The sequence below is a fragment of the Odocoileus virginianus genome, chromosome 4 (assembly GCF_023699985.2).
Source record: "Odocoileus virginianus isolate 20LAN1187 ecotype Illinois chromosome 4, Ovbor_1.2, whole genome shotgun sequence".
Lineage (NCBI taxonomy): Eukaryota > Metazoa > Chordata > Mammalia > Artiodactyla > Cervidae > Odocoileus > Odocoileus virginianus.
In genome coordinates, this window is record NC_069677.1 from 8,943,504 (window position 1) to 8,965,970 (window position 22,467).

Genomic DNA, 22,467 nt, shown 5'->3' on the forward strand with positions numbered 1-22,467 from the left:
TATATATATATATAAAAGTTATTTTAATTAGTTTTCTCTTTTTGTTCTTTAATAGTTTTATGAAGCATCTCTTCTTTTTTCGTTTTTTCTTTGTTTTCCGTTGTGTTACTTTGGGAGTACTATTGTGCTCTTCCACTCCATTACTGATTCTTTTCCTTTCCTGTTATTCACAATCCAATATGCTCAGATTTGCCTGTCAGCAGATGGAAAAGAAAACTAGAAGGAAAGAAGGAAGGAGGATAGCAGTAACCTAGGTGAGCTGATAATTGCATTCTGAAGTCGGGTTATAGCAGGAAATATGAGGTAGTAGGATGTGCTCAGCAGTTATTCAGAAGCAAAGAGAGTTCATATGCTTAGGAGTTTCCTGGTACCTTAATACCCCTTTCTTGGGACCTGAAATAAGGTCAGAAATTGAAGTTTAAAATAAGAGTGGTGCTCAATTTAATGAGTAAAAAATTTTAATTAAAAAACTTGTTTGCAATCTTCCTGGTGATCTGTTGGTTGAGAATCTGCCTTGCAATGCGGGGGACGTGTGTTTGATCCCTGGTCGGGGATCTAGGATCCCGGATATTACTGGGTAACTGAACCTGCGTGCCACAGCTAAGGCCCAACACAACCAAATAAATAAATAAATATTTTTAAAAAAACTGTTCAGAGTTTAGAAGGCAGGTATAGGGATTGTGAACAATTGTTACTGGGTAACTGAACCTGTGTGCCACAGCTAAGGCCCAACACAACCAAATAAATAAATAAATATTTTTTAAAAAACTGTTCAGAGTATAGAAGGCAGGCATAGGGATTATATTTTATTTATAATAAAAAATGTTCATATTATTTATATGAACATTCTTTGAGTACCTGTGCAGATCTTGATACTGTAAATGCTTGGAGCAATAAAAAAAAGTTCTAGTCAGTCTTCCTTCTTCAGAAACTCAGAGTAACAAAGTATTGTATTTTTAAATGTTTTCTCTTCTAAGTAAGAATACAAGTATTTTTAAGGAGAATATATTGCGTGACTCTCTTAAATGTAACATGGGGCCCTTGGGTTGCTATTTGGGGGTATTTTACTCACTTGTTTTCAGTGAAGACATCTAAAAAATGTATTTACCAGCCAAGTAGGTATATTTGTTAAGATCATGCTTCTGGCTCTGTACCTTACCTGGGCTTCTCCTGAGTGATCCACATCTTACTCTTTCTTATAGGCCCCTCCGGATGTGTCCTCTTCTATGTGCTGTGCATGCTTAACTTCCTATAGATCATTTTGTCTTAGAAAAATTTGTTTCTTTCTTTTGGTTTCATCATGTTCTCTCCCAACCTCTCAGATGTCTCTAATCTATCCCTTTTGTATGGCAGCCTCAATTACAAAATTTATCTCATACTCCTCCTTGTGGTCTGTGTACAATCTCTGATAATTATTAACTTTTAAAATATGATAGGCCCTTTCAACCTTTTTGGTGACTCAGATGGTAAAGAGTCTGCCTGCAGGCAGGAGACCTGGGTTTGATCCCTAGGTCAGAAATGTCCCCTGGAGAAGGGAATGGCTACCCACTCCAGTATTCTTGCCTGGAGAATCCCATTGACAGAGGAGCCTGGCAGACTGCAGTCCATGGGGTTCCAAAGAGTCTGACAGGACTGAATAGCACTTCACTTTAGTCTTTTATGGGGGCTTTCCAGGTGACCCTGGTGGTAAAGAATCTACCTACAATGCAGCTAGTGGTAAAGAATCTGCCTACAATGCAGGAGTTCAATCCCTGGGTGGAGAACATCCCCTGGAGTAGAAAACGGCAACCTGCTCCAGTATTCTTGCCTGGAAAATTCCATAGACAGAGGAGCCTGGGGGGCTACAGTCTGTGGGGCTGCAGATTTTTAGAAGTCACCTTGTTCTAACTTGATCTAATATTACTATTGTGTTTGACAAAATTATTATAATTAGTGCTGTAAAAATTAAATGTACTTCTATAAAGTTCAAAACCAAGCAATTATAACAATATATTGTTTAGGGATACATAGATGTGGGATAAAATAAGAGAATGAGAAACATAAAATTCCTTCAGGGTTGAGGAAAGTGGGAACAAAGGATAGAAGAGGAGCATGTCAGTAAATGTGGGTTATTAGGAGTGAGCCAGGGTTCTTTAACCTTTTATTATGGAAAATAGAATAGTATAATGAACTCCTATGTACTTATTGAGTTTCAAGAATTATCACCATTACTGGCACAGAGACAGAAATATAGATCAATGGAACAGAATAGAAAGCCCAGAGATAAATCGACGAACCTATGGATACCTTATCTTCGACAAAGGAGACAAGGATATACAATGGAAAAAAGACAACCTCTTTAACAAGTGGTGCTGGGGAAACTGGTCAACCACTTGTAAAAGAATGAAACTAGAACACTTTCTAATACCATACACAAAAATAAACTCAAAATGGATTAAAGATCTAAATGTAAGACCAGAAACTATAAAACTCCTAGAGGAGAACATAGGCAAAACACTCTCCAACATAAATCACAGCAGGATCCTCTATGACCCACCTCCCAGAATATTGGAAATAAAAGCAAAAATAAACAAATGGGACCTAATGAAACTTAAAAGCTTTTGCACAACAAAGGAAACTATAAGCAAGGTGAACAGACAGCCCTCAGATTGGGAGAAGATAATAGCAAACAAAGCAACAGACAAAGGATTAATCTCAAAAATATACAAGCAACTCCTGTAGCTCAATTCCAGAAAAATAAATGACCCAATCAAAAAATGGGCCAAAGAGCTAAACAGATATTTCTCCAAAGAAGACATACAGATGGCTAACAAACACCTGAAAAGATGCTGAACATCACTCATTATCAGAGAAATGCAAATCAAAACCACAGTGAGGTACCATTACACGCCAGTCAGGATGGCTGCTATCCAAAAGTCTACAAACAATAAATGCTGGAGAGGGTGTGGAGAAAAGGGAACCCTCTTACACTGTTGGTGGGAGTGCAAACTAGTACAGCCGCTATGGAGAACAGTGTGGGATTTCTTAAAAAACTGGAAATAGAACTGCCACATGACCCAGCAATCCCACTCCTGGGCATACTCACCAAGGAAAGCAGATCTGAAAGAGACACGTGTACCCCAATGTCCATCGCAGCATTGTTTATAATAGCCAGGACATGGAAGCAACCTAGATGCCCATCAGCAGACAGATGGATAAGGAAGCTGTGGTACATATACACCATGGAATATTACTCAGCCATTAAAAAGAATTCATTTGAATCAGTTCTAATGAGATGGATGAAACTGGAGCCCATTATACAGAGTGAAGTAAGCCAGAAAGATAAAGACGATTACAGTATACTAACACATATATTTGGAATTTAGAAAGATGGTAACGATAACCCTATATGCAAAACAGAAAAAGAGACTCAGATGTACAGAACAGACTTTTGGACTCTGTGGGAGAAGGCGAGGGTGGGATGTTCTGAGAGGATAGCATTGAAACAAGTATACTCTCAAGGGTGAAACAGATCACCAGCCCAGGTTGGACGCATGAGACAAGTGCTCGGACCTGGTGCACTGGGAGGACCCAAAGGGATCGGGTAGAGAGGGAGGTGGGAGGGGGGATTGGGATAGGGAATACATGTAAATCCATGGCTGATTCATGTCAATGTATGACAAAAACCACTACAATATTGTAAAGTAATTAGCCTCCAACTAATAAAAATAAACGGAAAAAAAAAGAATTATCACCATTTTGCTGTTTTTAATATAGTCTCCTACTACTTCTTTTTCCTGTCATATTTTAAAAGCAATCCCAGATATTCACAAATGCTTATGTATACATCCTTAACTGATAAGGATATTTTTATTTTCACTTAAGGACCATGCTGACCATCACTTACCATAAAATTAATTAAAGACCTGGTCCATATTTATATTTTCATGATGCTTTCCAAAATGTCTTTTTTCAGCTTTTCTCCCTAGGAATCCATGTAAAATCTTTATATAGCGTATTTATGTATTCATTTATTTATTGAGGTGTCATTAATTTACAAGGTTGTGTTAATTCAAGTATATATCAAAGTGATTCAATTATACATATCTATATTTTCAGATTATTTTCCATTGTAAGTTATTATAAGGTATTGAGCATATTTCCCTTTGCTATAGAGTAGGTCCTTATTGTTTACCTATTTTATATTCCTATATTGCATTCTGATATTATGTTTCTTATGCCTCTTTTATTCTGTAAAATTCCCTGACCTCTATTATGACATCAGTTTGCTGGAGAAACCAGATTAATTGTCCTAGAGGATGTACCCACATTCTGGATTTCAAATAACTTCTGTCTGGTATTATGTAACTTGTTTCTCTCTCCTCATGTTTCCTATAAGCTGGTAGTTATTTTTAAAAGCTTGATGAGAGTTAGATTCTTTGTAAGGCTTTTTTTTCTCTTCAGGCAAAAATTCTTTGTAGATTGTGCCTTGTGCTTTCTTTTATATTACATCACGAGGCATATAATGTCTGCTTGGCCCCCTTTTAAGGGTGCCAAAATTAATCAATGGGTTTAATGTAACATGTTTCTTGATACATTCATTTTACTTAATCTGCATAGGGGAGCACCTCTTTAATAAGATTTCAGATTTGACAAATTAAAGAAGGAAGAAGAGGAGGGGTAGGAAATATAATTCATAACTTTTGTCCCCTTATTGTAAAGTATATTGGCTGTATTAGAATTGAACCCCACTTGCCTGTTGTAGACCAAATCAACAAAGATTTATGAAACAAATCTTTACTGGCTTAGCGCAACTACTTCCTCTAGTCTCTTTCCTCAAGACAGCAATTTTGAGATCTCAGTCTCTCTTCATCTGTGTTTTTTTACTATAGTCCTTATTGCCAGAGTAGTAAATTTAGGTAGTTAACTTAGATGACTTGACGTACAATATAGATTGAGAAAGACAGAAGATCTCAAGTGAAAGTCACTCAGTCATGTCTGACTCTGCAACTCCATGGACTATACAGTCCATGGAATTCTCCAGGCCAGAATACTGGAGTGGGGCTGTTCCCTTTTCCAGGGGATCTTCCCAAACCAGGGATCAAACCCAGGTCTTCCACATTGCAAGTGGATTCTTTACCAGCTGAGGTACCAGGGAAGTGAAGATCTCAGTCTCTTTCAACTGAATTTCTATGATAAATTTCAAGTAATAATAATAAACTTTTTGAACAGGGTTCAACTGCACCAGTAACTGTTTTCAAAGGTTCAAAGAAACCTTACTTAAAAGAATGCATTTTGATTATTAACCATGATACTGGGGAATGTCGTCTAGAAAAACTCAGCAGCAACATCACTGTAAAAAAAACAAGGTATGTGGTTAATGAAAGCAATATTTTATCAACACATAAATTGCTAAGAAAATGTCAATGAAAAAAGTTATTGGATTAAGTCACATTATTATATAAGGATTTTTCTGTGTGGTGCAAGATGTTCTGATTTTTTTGCAAGTTTAAATTTGATGAAGATCGTTTAGCCAGATGCTTTTACCATTTCTCACTATGATATATAAAAGCTTCTTTTGTTTCTAAAGGTTTTCTTATATGTAGTTATATCTTTATTCTATTGTAGATATGTTTGTAGAACTGGACTGAAAGGAGTCATCATGTACTCTCCAAATAATATCATTATCATTGGTAAAATTTTATCAAGAACCTAGAAAACATGAAGCAAGAAAAGGGAGAATTTCCAGTACAAATAGTAACCTCAAAACTTCTACATTTTAATTGGGTAACATATAATTGCATTTAAAAAGTCAGTAAGAGAGTATAGCCATCTCAGATTTTGGGGGGAATAGCCAGTAGATTAATTAGCATGAGCATAAAGGTCTGTGCTCTAAAAGTCATAAAAATATTAATAGTATAGACAAAACTTGTTCTAGAAATTAAAAGAAGGGAGAAGTTATGGTTCACCAGAGCATTAACAGGGCTCTTACTGATGTACCTTAAGAGGAGGATAAGATTTAAGACTGTTTTCCCCAAACATGTTTGATGATAAGAATTACCATTGCGTGTTTGTTAAACATATGAGTTCCCAAACTCAACTGATCAGGGAAGGAGCCTAGGAAGCTTTTTTTTTTTAATTATCCTCTCCTTTCAGATGATTTTTATTGGTAGAAAAGTTTAGAAAATACTGATTTAATTATCAGAGAGAACATGAGGATGTAAACAAGGTAGGAATTTATTTGACTTATTTGGAACCCATGACTAAGATTTGCTTGAATAGAGCAGAAATTAGTTTCTTTGCTTGTGTACCAATATTAGAAATGGGGAGTGAGGCTGGAAGAAGCTAGAGTTAGGTGAGCTAACGCTTTCAATATTAACTATGAAATTAGGGCAGTGTCTTATTGGTGGTGGTTATATACTGTACTAAAATTTTTTTAACCAGGGATCGACATGCTTACATTCTTGTTTTGAAATGTAAATATACCAAGCAAATCAATTTAAATGAAACCATGTGGGAAACAGAAAAATGCATAAACCATGATTCTTGAGAGTAGGAATGAAGAGAAAAGTGAAGTTCCAAATACTTTGTGAAGGAAGAACTAACAGGATTTGGTGACTGGAAATGGGAGCAGGAAAGTCAAGCATAACTGTGTTATTTATACATACTCTTTTCTTAAAAGTATTGAAAGGAGAGTATACGAATCTTCTTTAGTAACGTCTTAATGTTATAAATGAAAAATGTGGGAGTGATTTAACAGGGTGAAAGTTTAAAAATTTAGGGACTATATTGTACCTCTTGTATACTTACATATAATTTCATTTTATTTCAGTCATTTGTGTATGTCTTATCTCTTCAGTTTGGAGCGGTGGTTTTGTTTTTATTCATATGTGTATCCTTCATTGAACCTTTGTGTATGCCATGTATATAACAGGGCTCAATAAACATTTGTTATATAATGAATTAAGTTAATGCTTTAAGCTTTGAATGTCATTTTAAAGATCTCTAGAATAAAGAACAAGCTGTCAGTTTTAGCAGCTTTGTAAGTTGAAATTGTTGTTATGTTGCAATCATCATACTAGTTTTGACCTTTTGCTATTCTTAATGGCAGGTTTGAAGGAAGTAGTAAAATTAGGTATCGGATAGAACAGCAGCAGCAACAAATGCGAAATTCACCTAGGACTCCCAATCTTATAAAACATTCTCCATCTGAAGACAAGATGTCCCCAGCATCTCCAATGGATGATATTGAAAGAGGTAAAATCTATGCATATGTAATGTCCCTTTACAAGAAATTATTAATAAATGTTAAGTGAAATCTTTCATTTTAATTGACAAGCAAACTAACCATAAAATTCTAAATGCATTTTTTAAATTATGGGTTTTTCTAGGGGAAGAATGTAGTTTAATGATTTTATGTACATGAGCCTATATATAACAGAATTTACATTTTTTATTATTCAGAGGAACAAGTATTTATTATTTATTATTCAGAGGAACAAGTTTAAATATGTGTAATTGGAGTTTTCTTCTCTTTGACAGTTATGATGATTCAAATTCAGGTCTTCACAGCATCTTCCTGTTGAAGTTTTTTTATGTATAGCCAGACTATAGATGTCTAAGTTGTCGCCAAACCAATAGTGAAGTGAGGAGATGTAGGAAGCCAAAGCAGCAGGCAAGTTCTTCTGAATTGCTGCTCACTTCTCAGCAGGAAGGTGTTTCTAGGGAAGCACAGTCCCTTTGAAAGTAAGGAAACATATATCTATTTCTTTTCTAGCTGCAGTTTGGGTGTTCGTGTTATTGTAATTAAATGTGGTAGGGGCAAGATCCTGATCACTAAAGTTTATTTGCTTCTACACTTAGCCTTCATAACTTATATATCACTGTTTCCACTTGCCCCCTTCTAAGCCTAGTATAGTATTAGATCCCTATTATATTAGTGTTCACTTTACAAACAATAAGGAAAATATAATCTCAGAACTCTTGTTGCTATAATGATTAGAGTACACATAACCTTTCCAGGTGGCCTAGGTTTCCTCACAACCTGGCTAGGTTCCAAGAATAAGTGTTGAGAAACAGAGTGAAAGGAGAAAGGACAGCGTGGAGAGAGGTGAAATCTTTATCTTTTTAATTACGCAGGCTCAGAAGCCATGTAGTATCACTTGTGCATGTGTTTGTACATGTTTTAACAGCTTTATTGAGGTATATCTGACACAAAATCTTCAGGTATTTAAACTACAGTCTGTTAGGTTTTGATATTTGTACATCCTGAAGTTACAGCTACAACCAGGATAATGAACTTATTTATCACTCTAAAATGTTTCTGCCTGGTCATTTGTAATACTGCTCTGTCAGTCCTCCCCACCCCATCCATTCCTAGGTAAGTACTGATTTGTTTTATGTCACTATCATTAGTTTGTTTATTTTAGACATTTTTATCAGTGGAATCATATAGTATATTCTCTTTTTTTATGTCTATATTTTTGCACTAAGCATAATTATTTTGATATTCATCCATTATTGAAGCATGTATCAATAGTTCAATCCTTTTTACTGCTGAGTAGTGGTCTTCTTTATGGATGGACAACAATTTGCTTATCTGCTCAACTTGAAGATGGACATTTGAGTTGTTTCCAGTTTTTGGTTTTTACAAATAAAACTGTTATGAATATCACATATAAGTCTTTGAAAAGACAAATGTTTTATCTTGAGTAAATATGTAGAAGTGAAATATGTGCTGGAAGTAATGAATAGATTAAAGGGATTCAATCTAGTTAACAGTATGCCTGAAGAACTATGGACAGAGGTCTGTAATATTGTACAGGAGGCAGCAAACAAAACCATCCTAAAGAAAAAGAAAAGCAAGAAGGCAAAGTGGTTATCTGAGGATATCTTTACAAATAGCTGAAGAAAGAAGAGAAGCAAAAAGCAAAGGAGAAAGGAAAAGGTACATCCAACTAAACACAGAGTTCCAAAGAATAGCATGGAGAGACAAGAAGGCTTCATGGGCACAGTAAGGACAGAAATGGTAGAAAGCTAGTAGATACTGATGAGATCAAGAAGAGATGGAAAGAATACATGAAGAACTGTACAAAAAAGATCTTAAAGAACCAGATTACTATGATGGTGTGGTCAGTCACCCAGAGCCAGACATTCTAGAGTGCAAAGTCAAGTGAACCTGAGGAAGCACTATTGTTCATAAAGCTAATGGATGTGATGGGATTCCAGTAGAGCTATTTAAAACCCTAAAGGATGATGCCATCAGGGTGTTGCATTCAATATGTCAGTAAATCTAGAAGACCCCACAGTGGCCACAAGACTGGAAAAGGTCAGTCCTCATTCCAATTCCCAAGAAGGGTAGTACTAAAGGATGTGCTAACCATTGGACAGTTGCACTCATCTCCCATGCTGGTAAGGTCATGCTTAAAGTCCTGCTTGCTAGGCTTCAGAATTACATGAACCAAGAACTTCCAGATGTCCAAGCTGGGTTTAGAAAAAGCAGCAGAACCAGATATCAAATTGCCAACATTCACTGGGTCATAGAGAAAGCAAGGGGATTCCAGAAAAAATCTATATCTGTTTCATGGACTACACTAAAGCCTTTGACTGTGTGGGTCATTAAAAACTGTGGAAAGCTCTTAAAGAGATGGGAATACCAGACCATCTTACCTGTCTCCTAAGAAACCTGTATGCGGGTCAAGAAGCAACAGTTAGAACCCTGTATGGAACAACTGATTGGTTAAAGATTGAGAAAGGAGTACAACAGGGCTGTCTACTGTCACCTGTTTGTTTAACCTATACACTGAGCACAACATCCAGGCTGGATGAGTTACAGGCTGGAATCAAGATAGCTGGGAGAAATATCAGATATGTGGGTGATACCACTCTAATGGCAGAAAGCAAAGAGGAACTAAAGAGCCTCTTGATGAGGGTGAAGGAGGAGAGTGACAGAGCCGGCTTAAAATTAAATATGAAAAAAAAGTATGATCATGGCATTGGGCCCCATTACTTCATGGCAAATAGATGTGGAAAATGTGGACATATTGTGACAGATTTCCTCTTCTTGGGCTCTAAAATCACTGTGGATGGTGACTGCAGCCATTAAATCAGAGGACAGTTTCTTCTTGGCAGGAAGGCTATGACAAACCTAGATGGTATGTTGAAAAGCAGAGACATTACTCTACCAACAAAGGTCCATATAGTCAAGGCTATGGTCTTCCCAGTGGTCATGTACAGTTGTGAGATTTGGACCATAAAGAAGGCAGAATGCCAAAGAATTGATGCCTCCGAACTATGGTGCTAGAGAAGACTCCTGAGAGCCCCTTGGATTGCAAGGATACCAAAGCAGTCAATCTTGAGGGAAATCAATCCTGAATACTCATTGGAAGGACTGATGCTGAAGCTGAAACTCCAGTATTTCGGTCATCTGATATGAACAGCTGACTCACTGGAGAAGTCCCTGATACTGGGAAACATTGAGGGGAAGGAGAAGAGGGCTTCGGAGGATGATGTGGTTGGTAAGCGTCACCAATGCAATGGACATGAACTTGGGCAAACTTCAGGAGATGGTGAGGAACAGCAAGGCCTGGCGTGTTGCAGTTCATGGGGTTGCAAAGAGTCTGACACAACTGGGCATCTGAACACCACCACAGTTCAAGAGCATCAATTCTTCAATGCTCAGCCTTCTTTGTGGTCCAACACTCACATTCATACATGGCTACTGGAAAAACCATACCTTTGACTAGATGGACCTTTGTTGGCAAAGTGATGTCTCTGCTTTTTAATATGCTGTCTAGTTTTTTCATAGCTTTTCTTCCAAGGAGCAACTGTCTTTTAATTTCATGGCTGCAGTTACCATCTGCAGTGATTTTGGAGCCCCCAAAATAAACTCTCTCACTGTTTCCATTGTTTCCCCATCTATTTGCTGTGAAGTGATGGGACCAGATGCCATGATCTTAGTTTTTTGAATGTTGAATTTTAAGCCAGCTTTTTCACTCCTCTGTTTTACTGTCATCAGGAGACTCTTTAGTACCTCTTCACTTTCTGCCGTAAGGGTGGTATCATCTGCATATTTGAGGTTATTGATATTTCTCCCTGCAGTCTTGATTCCAGCTTCTTCTTCATCCAGCCTGGCATTTTGCATGATGTACTCTGCATATAAGTTAAATAAGCAGGGTGACCATATACAACCTTGATGTACTCCTTTCCCAATTTGGAACCAGTCTGTTGTTCTATTTCCAGTTCTAACTGTTGCTTCTTGACCTGCAAACAGGTTTCTTAGGTGACAGGTAAAGTGGCCTGGTATTCCCATCTCTTGAAGAATTTTCCTCAGTTTGTCGTGATCCACACATTCAAAGGCTTTAGCGTAGTCAGTGAAACAGAAGTAGATATTTTTCTGGAATTCTCTTGCTTTTTCTATGATCCAACAAATGTTGGAAGTTTGGTCTCTGGTTCCTCTGCCTTTTCTAAATCCAGCTTGAATATCTGGAAGTTCTTGGTTCATGTACTGTTGAAGCCTATCTTGGAGAATTTTGAGCATTACTTTGCTAGCTTGTGAAATGAGGGCAATTCTGTGGTAGTTTAAACATTCTTTGGCATTGTCTTTCTTTGGGATTGGAATGAAACCAATTTTTGTATATTGTCCTTGTTATATTTAACCTTGCTAAACTCACTATTCTTGAGCCTTTTTTGAAGGTACCTTAAGATTTTCTATATTTACAGTCATGTTTTCTGTGAACAATGACAATTTTACCTCTCCCTTTCCAATCTGATGGTTCTTATTTCTTTTTTACAACTTATTGTACCAAGTAGAACCTTCAATTCAACATTGACTAGATGTGGTCAAAGTGGAAAACCTCTTGTTTCTGATGCTAGAAAATATTTAGTCCTTTACAGTTACATATGATTTCAGTTCTTTACAATTATGTATGATTTCAGCTGTAAGTTCTTTCTAGATGTCCTTCATCAGGTTAATTTCTATTTCTATTATTCTAAAAGTTTTTATTCTTTTTTTGGTCAAGAACTACTGTTGAAATTTCTGCTATTTTGAGATGGCTTTTATTTTTCAGTTTTTAACATAGTGAACTATATGGATTGATTTTTAAAAGTTTGTATTCCTTGGAAAACCCCACTTAGTCATTATATATTGTCCTTTTAAATATTAGCACTTCTAAACCTCAGCAATATTGCATTTGGAATTGGATGATTCTTTGTCAGGCGCTGACTTGTGTATTGTAAAGTACTTAGCAGCCTCTCTAGCTTCTACCCAGTAGATGTTAGTATCACCACTTGCCCCCCATTGTGACAACCAAAAATGTTTTCAAACATTGCCAGATGTCTTCCTACGTGAGAAAATCGTAGCTGGTTGAAAACCACTGGTATATATTATTAAATTTGATTTACTAAAATTTTGCTTAAAAGTTTTGTGACCAGGTTCATAAAGGATATTGGGAGTTTGGTTTGGTTTGGTTTGGTAATGTCTCTGTTGAATTTCTGTATCAGTAATTCTGTCCCTAAGGAATGAATTGGAAAGTATTCCTTCCTTCTTAATTATACAGAAGAATTTGCATCAGGCTCCTATTATTTCTCCCTTAAATAACCGGTATAATTCACTAGTGAAGTCTTCTGTCACTGGAGATTTTTTGTGTGCAGGGTGTGGGGAAGGTTATAACTACAACCTAATTTTTAGGGATATTCAGGCTGTTTCTTCTTGAGTAAACCTTAGAAGTTTGTGCCTTTCAAGGAATTGATCCATTTCATCTAATTTACTGCCGGTACTCTTGCCTGGAAAATCCCATGGACAGAGGAGCCTGGTAGGCTGCAGTCCATGGGGTCGCTACGAGTCGCACATGGCTGAGTGACTTCACTTTCACTTTTCACTTTCACACATTGGAGAAGGAAATGGCAACCCACTCCAGTGTTCTTGCCTGGAGAATCCCAGGGACGGGGGAACCTGGTGGGCTGCCATCTATGGGGTTGCACAGAGTTGGACACGACTGAAGCGACTTAGCAGCAGCATGGGCATAACGTAGTTTGCAATATTCCTTGCTATTCTTTTAATGCTGTAAGATCTGTAGTGCTGTCACCTCTTTGACTCCTTGTATTAGTAATTCATGTTTGGCAGTGGTGGTTTAGTCACTAAATCATGTCCGACTCTCACGACCCTATGGACTGTTGCCTGCCAGGCTCCTTTGTCCATGAGATTTCTTAAGGCAAGAATACTGGAGTGGGTTGCCATTTCCTTCTCTAATTCATGTTTAGTATCTTTTTTTCTTTATAAATCCAGCTGAGTTTTATCAACATTATTTATCTAAAGCAATCAATTTTTGTTTCATTTATTTTCACTCTTTTGGTTGTCTTTCTTGTTTTTTGCTCTTATTTTTTTTCCCTTCTGCTTGTTTAATTTTGCTCTTCTTTCTCTAGCTTCTTAAGTACAGCTTAGTTCACTTAACTGAAACCTCCTTTTCCTCCAACATAATCATTAAATGTTTTAAATTTTTCTCCAAAATGTACTTTATTTTTATTCCACAGATTTTGATAAATTGTGGTTTCATTTTCTTTCAATTAGAAGTATTTTCTAAAATCTTTTTTATTTCTTCCTTGAACCATGGGCTTTTCAGAAGAGCATTTATGTCTCAAATATTTGAAGATTATCTAGGTTCCATTTATAAATTTTAAATTTTATTTTTTTTGGTAGAGAACACACTCTGTATAAATTCAGTCTTTTAAAATGTATTGTGGGACAAGATGACATAGACTTATCTGTTTCTGATTTTTCCCACAAAGTAAAACTATACACCCAGGAAATAATGCAAAAGACAACCAAAGGAGAACTCTGAAAGATGAAAAGAGGAAGATAATGTGGTTAGAGACCTCAGAAAAGACGAAAGGAGAATAGCATAGTCAGGGCATCTTACAACCTACCCCTTCAGAGAATAACTCTTGGTTGGGTGGTAACAAAGACCACACTCAAGCTTTAACAACAGGTGAATTGGGTGTCAAAATCTAAAATGCCAGTTTCTAAGCAGAATTTTAAAACATATATGGTGACAAGAAACTGTTAGGAATGATTATTCCTGGAGAGTAGGATTAAAAGAACTTGAGGATGGGGTAGGAAGTGGGGTTTTACTTTTCATTTTATACTAGTAGAGGAGCTTTTTAAATAAAATGCATAAAATGCTGTGAATGTATACATTATTTATTCCTCATCAAGTTCATTAGAAACTGACACATTCAAATTTTATTGTTTGTTTAATATTTATAGTTAACATTATTTATTTGACCTAACTGTTAAATTCTGTTTAATTTTCAGAACTGAAAGCAGAAGCTAGTCTAATGGACCAGATGAGTAGTTGTGATAGTTCATCAGATTCTAAAAGTTCATCATCTTCAAGCAGTGAGGATAGTTCCAGTGATTCAGAAGATGAAGAGTGCAAATCCTCCCCTGATCCAGGGAACTATATCTCAGAACATCCTACCATGTCTATCATGCCACAGTGCAGGATTCCTGAGATAGTGTCTGGTCAGAATAAACATCATGACAACAATGGCCTTCTGATGAATACTTTAAGTAAGTATACATAAGCATGAGTAATTGGAAAAGTAAGAATTCACAATGGAACCACACTGATTATGATCTAAAATTTAAATAGAATGGCTTCTTTTTTATTAATTTAACAGAAATCACCATTACCCTCTTATTAAGTTAGTCATTTTCTTTTGATTCTGTGACATACTGCTGTATTGGCTTTTCTCTTTTCTTTCAAGATACTTTTCTGTCTTTTTTTTGCTGGTTTATAATCTTCTACTCAGTCATTACAGCTCAGGTTTCTCAAAGCTTAATTCTAGGTCCGTTTTTCTTTTTATTCTATAATCTTTCCTCAGATAAGTTCTATATTTCTCTTGCAATCGATACTTGTATACATATAACTTGTAAATATACATCTCTCACCTGCACCTCTCAGCTCTAGACACAGAAGTCCTAACTACCTACCTTCCTCAGGGACTTACACTGTCTATTCAGCTAATATATCTTTCTCTCCATGTAGATAATTTATTCTCTAGATTATATTTCAGGATTTACTTGATCAAGAAAGTCTTTCTTAACTCTTCTGACAAGATCAAATCCCCTTGTTATAGACCTTCAGAGCAGTATCTTCTTTATATCAATTGTCATTTACAAATTTATATGTTATTGGATAAGCTCCAAGAGGGCTGTTATCTTGTTTATTTTGCTTATCACATAATACTAGCATTGACAAAGTACCTGTTTCTGTTTCATAGATAGCTCCATTCATGTCATCTTTTAGATTCCATATGTAAGTGATATTGTGTGGTATTTGTCTCTCTTATTTGGACTTATTTCAATTAGTATGATAATCTCTAGTTGCATCTGTGTTGCCGCAAATGGCATTATTTTGCTCTTTTTCATGACCGAGTAGTGTTCCATTGTAGATATGTACCACATCTTCTTTATCCATTGATCTCTTGATGGACATTTAGATTATTTCCATGTCTTGGCAATTTTGAATAATGCTTGCTATGAACATAGGCTGCATATATCTTTTTGAATTATGGTTTTCCTCTGGATGTTGCTGGATCATATTGTAATTCTGTTTTTAGTTTTCTGAAAAACCACCATACTAGTTTCCACAGTGGCTGCACCAACTTACAATCTTACAAGCAGTATAGTATATATTTTTCTTCTCGCCCTCTCCAGCATTTCTTATTTGTAGACCATTTAATGATGGCTGTTTGATGTGAGGTGATTTGCATTTCTCTAATAATTAGCTTTGTCTAGCATCTCTTAATGTATCTATTGGCTATTTGTATTTCTTCTTTGGAGAAATATCTCTTTAGATCTTCTGCCCATTTTTCAGTTGGGTTGTTTGGTTTGGAACATTAAGGATATTAATATATTGCAAATTAAGCCCTGTCAGTTGCATCATTTGTGAATATTTTCTCCCATTCTATACGTTGTCTTTTCATTTGGTTTATGGTTTCCTTTGCTGTGCAAAAACTTGTAAGTTTGATTACATCCCATTTGTTTATTTTTGTTTTATTTCTATTGCCTTGAAAGACTGAATATGCCTGTTCTAATAGTAAATATCTAGAATCTTACAATATAAAAATAAAAAGCAGGTATTCTTTCAAGAATATAAATGTAAAACATTTATGAAATTACTTTCTACTAGGACAAATAAACCATTTAAAAGAAATCATATTTTATTAATCATCATATGACTATAGACAATGAGAATATAAATAAATAACAAAAAATAGTTCAAAATACATGCTTAGAAACTTTGGAGCACATATCCAATGATTTACATGTTAAAAGGAAATTACAATGAAATTATGAAATATTTATAATTAAGTAATATCAAAAATATCTCAGCAATTTTGGGGTGCCACCTAAAAGGTAATTATAGGGAACTTTAGAGCCTCAAAACGTTCTTTTTTAAAAAATTGAAAATAAATGAGTGAGAGTTTCAACTTGAGGAACTAGAAGAACAATAGTATCTTAAAGCAGGGAAAGAAAATATTATATATTAGAATTGAAATTAGTGTAATAGGTAACAAAGAAACATTAGAAGATCAACAAGGCTAGAAGTTACTTTGAAAACTAAAAAAAGACTAACTTCTAACTAAGGCTGATGAAGAAAAAAAAAGAAAAAAAACACAATATTAGGAATGAAAAAGTGGTTAAAATTATATATTTTATTTCTTTTAATAATGAGAACTTTACAAAAATTTTATCTCAGTAAATTTGGCATAAACACAAATGATTTTGGCTTCTCTGGTGGCTTGGATGGTAAAGAATCTGTCTGCAGTGCAGGAGACCCTGGTTCAATTCCTGGGTCAGGAAGATCCCCTGGAGGAGGAAATGGCAACCCACTCCAGTATTCTTGCATGGAGAATTCCATAGACAGAGGAGCCTGGTGGGCTGCAGTCCATGGAGTTGCAAAGAGTAGAACATGACTGAGTAACTAACACAAACATGGATGATTTTCTAGGAAAAAAATAAAATTTACCCAATCTGACTCAAAAAGGAGTGGAAAATCTGAGGAAACCATTAACAATTAATGTGTCTTTCTCCTTAACCCTATCTCCATATACCCAAGATGCTAGAAAACTGAAGATAATTTTACAGATGAATTTTAACAAATCTTCAAAGAACAAACAATTCTACAAACTGTTTCAGAGAATAGAACACTGGGAGAAGAAATTCAATTCTTTTATAATTCTAGGATAATCTCAATACCAAAACTGAACAGGAACAAGACAAAAAGCCTTATAACACCAATTTCACTTAACATGAATGTAAAATTACTAAGATATTAAAACAAGCATGCTAAATCACAAACCAATAAAGCCCATCACAGAAATGTATGTTCAACATCTGAAATAATATCAATAATAATTTACCATATTACTAGATTATAGGAATAAAGCCATATGATCATTTCAACAAATTTGAATTTGACAAAAGCCAATATTTATTGATTTTAAAACATTTACTTAAGATTGAATGTAAGGGAATTTCCTTAATATTATAAAAGTTAATTACAAAAAGAAACACTACTGCCAATATTATACTAATAGAGACTACAGAAACATTTTCATTAAAATCAGGAAGAAGTTAAGGAGGACTAATATCATTATGTCTAGTCAATGGTTTTTTTTTTAATATAAATTTATTTATTTTAATTGGAGGCTAATTACTTTACAATATTGTAGTGGTTTTGCCATACATTGACATGAATCTGCCACGGTTGTACATGTGTTCCCCATCCTGAACCCCCCTCCCACCTCTCTCCCCATCCCATCCCTCTGGGTCATCCAGTGCACCAGCTCCGAGCACCCTATCTCACGCATCAAACCTGGACTGGTGATCCGTTTCACCTATGATAATATATATGTTTCAATGCCATTCTCCCAAATCATCCCACCCTCACCCTTCCCCACAGAGTCCAAAAGACTGTTCTATACATCTGTGTCTCTTTTGCTATCTTTGCATATAGGGTTATCATTACCATCTTTCTAAATTCCATATATATGCATTAGTATACTGTATTGGTGTTTTTCTTCCTGGCTTACTTCACTCTGTATAATGGGCTCCAGTTTAATCCACCTCATTAGAACTGATTCAAATGTATTCTTTTTAATGGCTGAGTAATATTCCATTATGTATATGTACCACAGCTTTCTTGTCCATTTGTCTGCTGATGGACATCTAGGTTGCTTCCATGTCCTGGCTATTATAAACAGCACTGCTATGAACACTGGGGTACACATGTCTCTTTCAATTTTGGTTTCCTTGGTGTGTATGCCCAGCAGTGGGATTGCTGGGTCACATGGCAGTTCTATTTTCGGTTTTTTAAGGAATCCCCACATTGTTCTCCATCGTGGCTGTACTAATTTGCATTTCCACCAACAGTGTAAGAGGGTTCCCTTTTCTCCACACCCTCTCCGGCATTTATTGCTTGTAGACTTTTTGATAGCAGCCATTCTGACCAGTGTGAGATGGTACCTTGTGGTTTTGATTTGCATTTCTCTGATAATGAGTGATGTTGAGCATCTTTTCATGTGTTTGTTAGCCATCTGTATGTCTTCTTTGGAGAAATATCTGTTTAGCTCTTTGGCCCATTTTTTGATTGGGTCATTTATTTTTCTGGAATTGAGCTGCAGGAGTTCCTTGTGTATTTTTGAGATTAATTCTTTGTCCATTGCTTCATTTGCTATTATTTTCTTCCATTCTGAAGGCTGTCTTTTCACGTTGCTTATAGTTTCCTTTGTTGTGCAAAAGCTTTTAAGTTTAATTAGGTCCCATTTGTTTATTTTTGCTTTTATTTCCAATATTCTGGGATCATAGAGGATCCTGCTGTGATTTATGTCAGAGTGTTTGCCTATGTTTTCCTCTGGGAGTTTATAATTTCTGGTCTTACATTTAGATCTTTAATCCATTTTGAGTTTATTTTTGTGTATGGTGTTAGAAACTGTTCTAGTTTCATTCTTTTACAAGTGGTTGACCAGTCTTCCCAGCACCACTTGTTAAAGAGATTGTCTTTTCTCCATTGTATATTTTTGCCTCCTTTATCGAAGATAAGGTTCCATGGTGCGTGGATTTATCTCTGGGCTTTCTATTTTGTTCCATTGATCTATATTTCTCTCTTTGTGCCAGTACCATACTGTCTTGATGACTGTAGCTTTGTAGTAGAGCCTGAAGTAAGGCAGGTTGATTCCTCCAATTCCATTCTTCTTTCTCAAGATCGCTTTTGCTACTTGAGGTTTTTTGTATTTCCATACAAATTGTGAAATTATTTGTTCTAGTTCTGTGAAAAATACCATTGGTAGCTTGATAGGGATTGCATTGAATCTATAGATTGCTTTGGGTAGTATATTCATTTTCACTATATTGATTCTTCCATTCCATGAACAAGGTATATTTCTCCACCTGTTTGTGTCCTCTTTGATTTCTTTCATCAGTGTTTTATAGTTTTCTATATATAGGTCTTTTGTTTCTGTTAGGTAGATATATTCCTAAATATTTTATTCTTTTTGTTGCAATGGTGAATGGAATTGTTTCCTTAATTTCTCTTTCTGTTTTCTCATTGTTAGTGTATAAGAATGCAAGGGATTTCTGTGTGTTAATTTTATATCCTGCAACTTTACTATATTCATTGATTAGCTCTAGTAATTTTCTGGTGGAGTCTTTAGGGTTTTCTATGTAGAGGATCATGTCATCTGAAAACAGTGAGAGTTTTACTTCTTCTTTTCCAATCTGGATTCCTCTTATTTCTTTTTCTGCTCTGATTGATGTGGCCAAAACTTCCAAAACTATGTTGAGTAGTAATGGTGAGAGTGGGCACCCTTGTCTTGTTCCTGACTTTAGGGAAAATGCTTTCAGTTTTTCGCCATTGAGGATAATGTTTGCTGTGGGTTTGTCATATATGGCTTTTACTATGTTGAGGTATGTGCCTTCTATTCCTGCTTTCTGGAGGGTTCTTATCATTAATGAATGTTGAACTTTGTCAAAGGCTTTCTCTTCATCTATTGAGATGATCATATGGCTTTTATTTTTCAATTTGTTAATGTGGTGTATTATGTTGATTTATTTGTGGATATTGAAGAATCCTTGCATCCCTGGAATAAAGCCCACTTGGTCATGATGTATGATCTTTTTAATATGTTGTTGGATTCTGTTTGCTAGAATTTTGTTAAGGATTTTTGCATCTATGTTCATCAGTGATATTGGCCTGTAGTTTTCTTTTTTTGTGGCATCTTTGTCTGGTTTTGGTATTAGGGTGATGGTGGCCTCATAGAATGAGTTTGAAAGTTTATTTTCCTCTGCAATTTTCTGGAAGAGTTTTGAGTAGGATATGTGTTAGCTCTTCTCTAAATTTTTGGTAGAATTTGGCTGTGAAGCTGTCTGTTCCTGGGCTTTGTTTGTTGGAAGATTTCTGATTACAGTTTCAATTTCCATGCTTGTGATGGGTATGGTAAGATTTTCTATTTCTTCCTGGTTCAGTTTTGTAAAGTTATACTTTTCTAAGAGTTTGTCCATTTCTTCTAAGTTGTCTGTTTTATTGGCATATAGTTGCTGATAGTAGTCTCTTATGATCCTTGTATTTCTGTGTTGTCTGTTGTGATTTCTCCATTTTCATTTCTAATTTTGTTGATTTGATTCTTCTCCCTTTGTTTCTTGATGAGTCTGGCTAATGATCTGTCAATTTTATTTTTCTTCCCAAAGAACCAGCTTTTAGCTTTGTTGATTTTGCTATGGTTTCTTTTGTTTCTTTTGCATTTATTTCTGCCCTAATTTTTAAGATTTCTTTCCTTCTACTAACCCTGGGGTTCTTCATTTCTTCCTTCTCTAGTTGCTTTAGGTGTAGAGTTAGGTGATTTGTTTGACTTTTTTCTTGTTTCTTGAGGTAAGCCTGTATTGCTATGGACTTTCCCCTTAGCACTTACAGTGCTTAGCTTTTACAGTGTCCCAAAGGTTTTGGGTTGTTGTGTTTTCATTTTCATTTGTTTCTATGCATATTTTGGTTTCTTCTGTGATTTGTTGGTTATTCAGCAGCGTGTTGTTCAGCCTCCATATGTTGGAATTTTTAATAGCTTTTCTCCTGTAATTGACATCTAAGCTTACTGCATTATGGTCAGAAAAGATGCTTTGAATGATTTCAATTTTTTGAATTTACCAAGGCTAGATTTATAACCCAGGATGTGGTCTATCCTGGAGAAAGTTCTATGTGCACTTGAGAAAAAGGTGAAATTCATTGTTTTGGGGTGAAATGTCCTTTAGATATCAATTAGGTCTACCTGGTCTACTGTATCATTTAAAGTTTGTGTTTCCTTGTTAATTTTCTGTTTAGTTGGTCTCTCCATAGGTGTGAGTGGGGTATTAAAATCTCTCACTATTATTGTGTTATTGTTGATTTCCCCTTTCGTACTTGTTAGCATTTGCCTTACATATTGTGGTGCTCCTATGTTGGGTGCATATATATTTATAATTGTTATATATTCTTCTTGGATTGATCCCTTGATCATTATGTAGTGACCTTCTTTGTCTCTTTTCACAGCCTTTATTTTAAAGTCTATTTTCTCTGATATAAGTATTGCTATTCCTGCTGTCTTTTGGTCTCTATGCGTGGAATATCTTTTTCCAGCCCTTCACTTTCAGTCTGTATGTGTCCCTTGTTTTGAGATGGGTCTCTTGTAGACAACATATATAGGGGTCTTGTTTTTGTATCCATTCAGCCAACCTTTGTCTTTTGGTTGGGGCATTCAACCCATTTACATTTAAGGTAATTATTGATAAGTATGATCCCATTGCCATTTACTTTGTTGTTTTGGGTTCGAGTTTATACACCCTTTCTGTGTTCCCTGTCTAAAGAAGATCCTTTAGCATTTATTGGAGAGCTGGTTTGGTGGTGCTGAATTCTCTCAGCTTTTGCTTGTCTGTAAAGCTTTTGATTTCTCCTTCATATTTGAATGAGATCCTTGCTGGGTACAGTAATCTGGGTTGTAGGTTTTTCTCTTTCATCACTTTAAGTATGTCCTGCCATTCCCTTCTGGCCTGAAGGGTTTGTATTGAAAGATCAGCTGTTATCCTTATGGGAATCCCCTTGTGTGTTATTTGTTGTTTTTCCCTTGCTGCTTTTAATATTTGTTCTTTGTGTTTGATCTTTGTTAATTTGATTAATATGTGTCTTGGGCTGTTTCACCTTGGGTTTATCCTGTTTGGGACTCTCTGGGTTTCTTGGACTTGGGTGACTATTTCTGTCCCCATTTTAGGGAAGTTTTCAATTATTATCTCCTCAAGTATTTTCTCATGATCTTTCTTTTTGTCTTTTTCTCCTGGGACTCCTATGATTCGAATGTTGGGACATTTAACATTGTCCCAGAGGTCTCTGAGGTTGTCCTCACTTCTTTTAATCCTTTTTTTTTTTCTTTTTTCCTCTCTGCTTCATTTATTTCTACCAC

At 35.7% G+C, this 22,467-nt stretch overlaps 1 protein-coding gene across 3 annotated transcripts in view; it reads left to right on the forward strand.

The window, feature by feature from the left end:
- Positions 1 to 22,467, forward strand: part of EAF2 (ELL associated factor 2) — a 62,220-nt gene that overhangs the window by 22,432 nt on the left and 17,321 nt on the right. For all 3 annotated transcript variants that reach the window (XM_070466050.1, XM_070466051.1, XM_020916376.2), the window contains exons 3-5: positions 5,212 to 5,348; positions 7,091 to 7,236; positions 14,291 to 14,548. In XM_070466050.1, the coding sequence (XP_070322151.1) occupies positions 5,212 to 5,348; positions 7,091 to 7,236; positions 14,291 to 14,548 (541 nt within the window). The remainder of the gene's footprint in view (positions 1 to 5,211; positions 5,349 to 7,090; positions 7,237 to 14,290; positions 14,549 to 22,467) is intronic.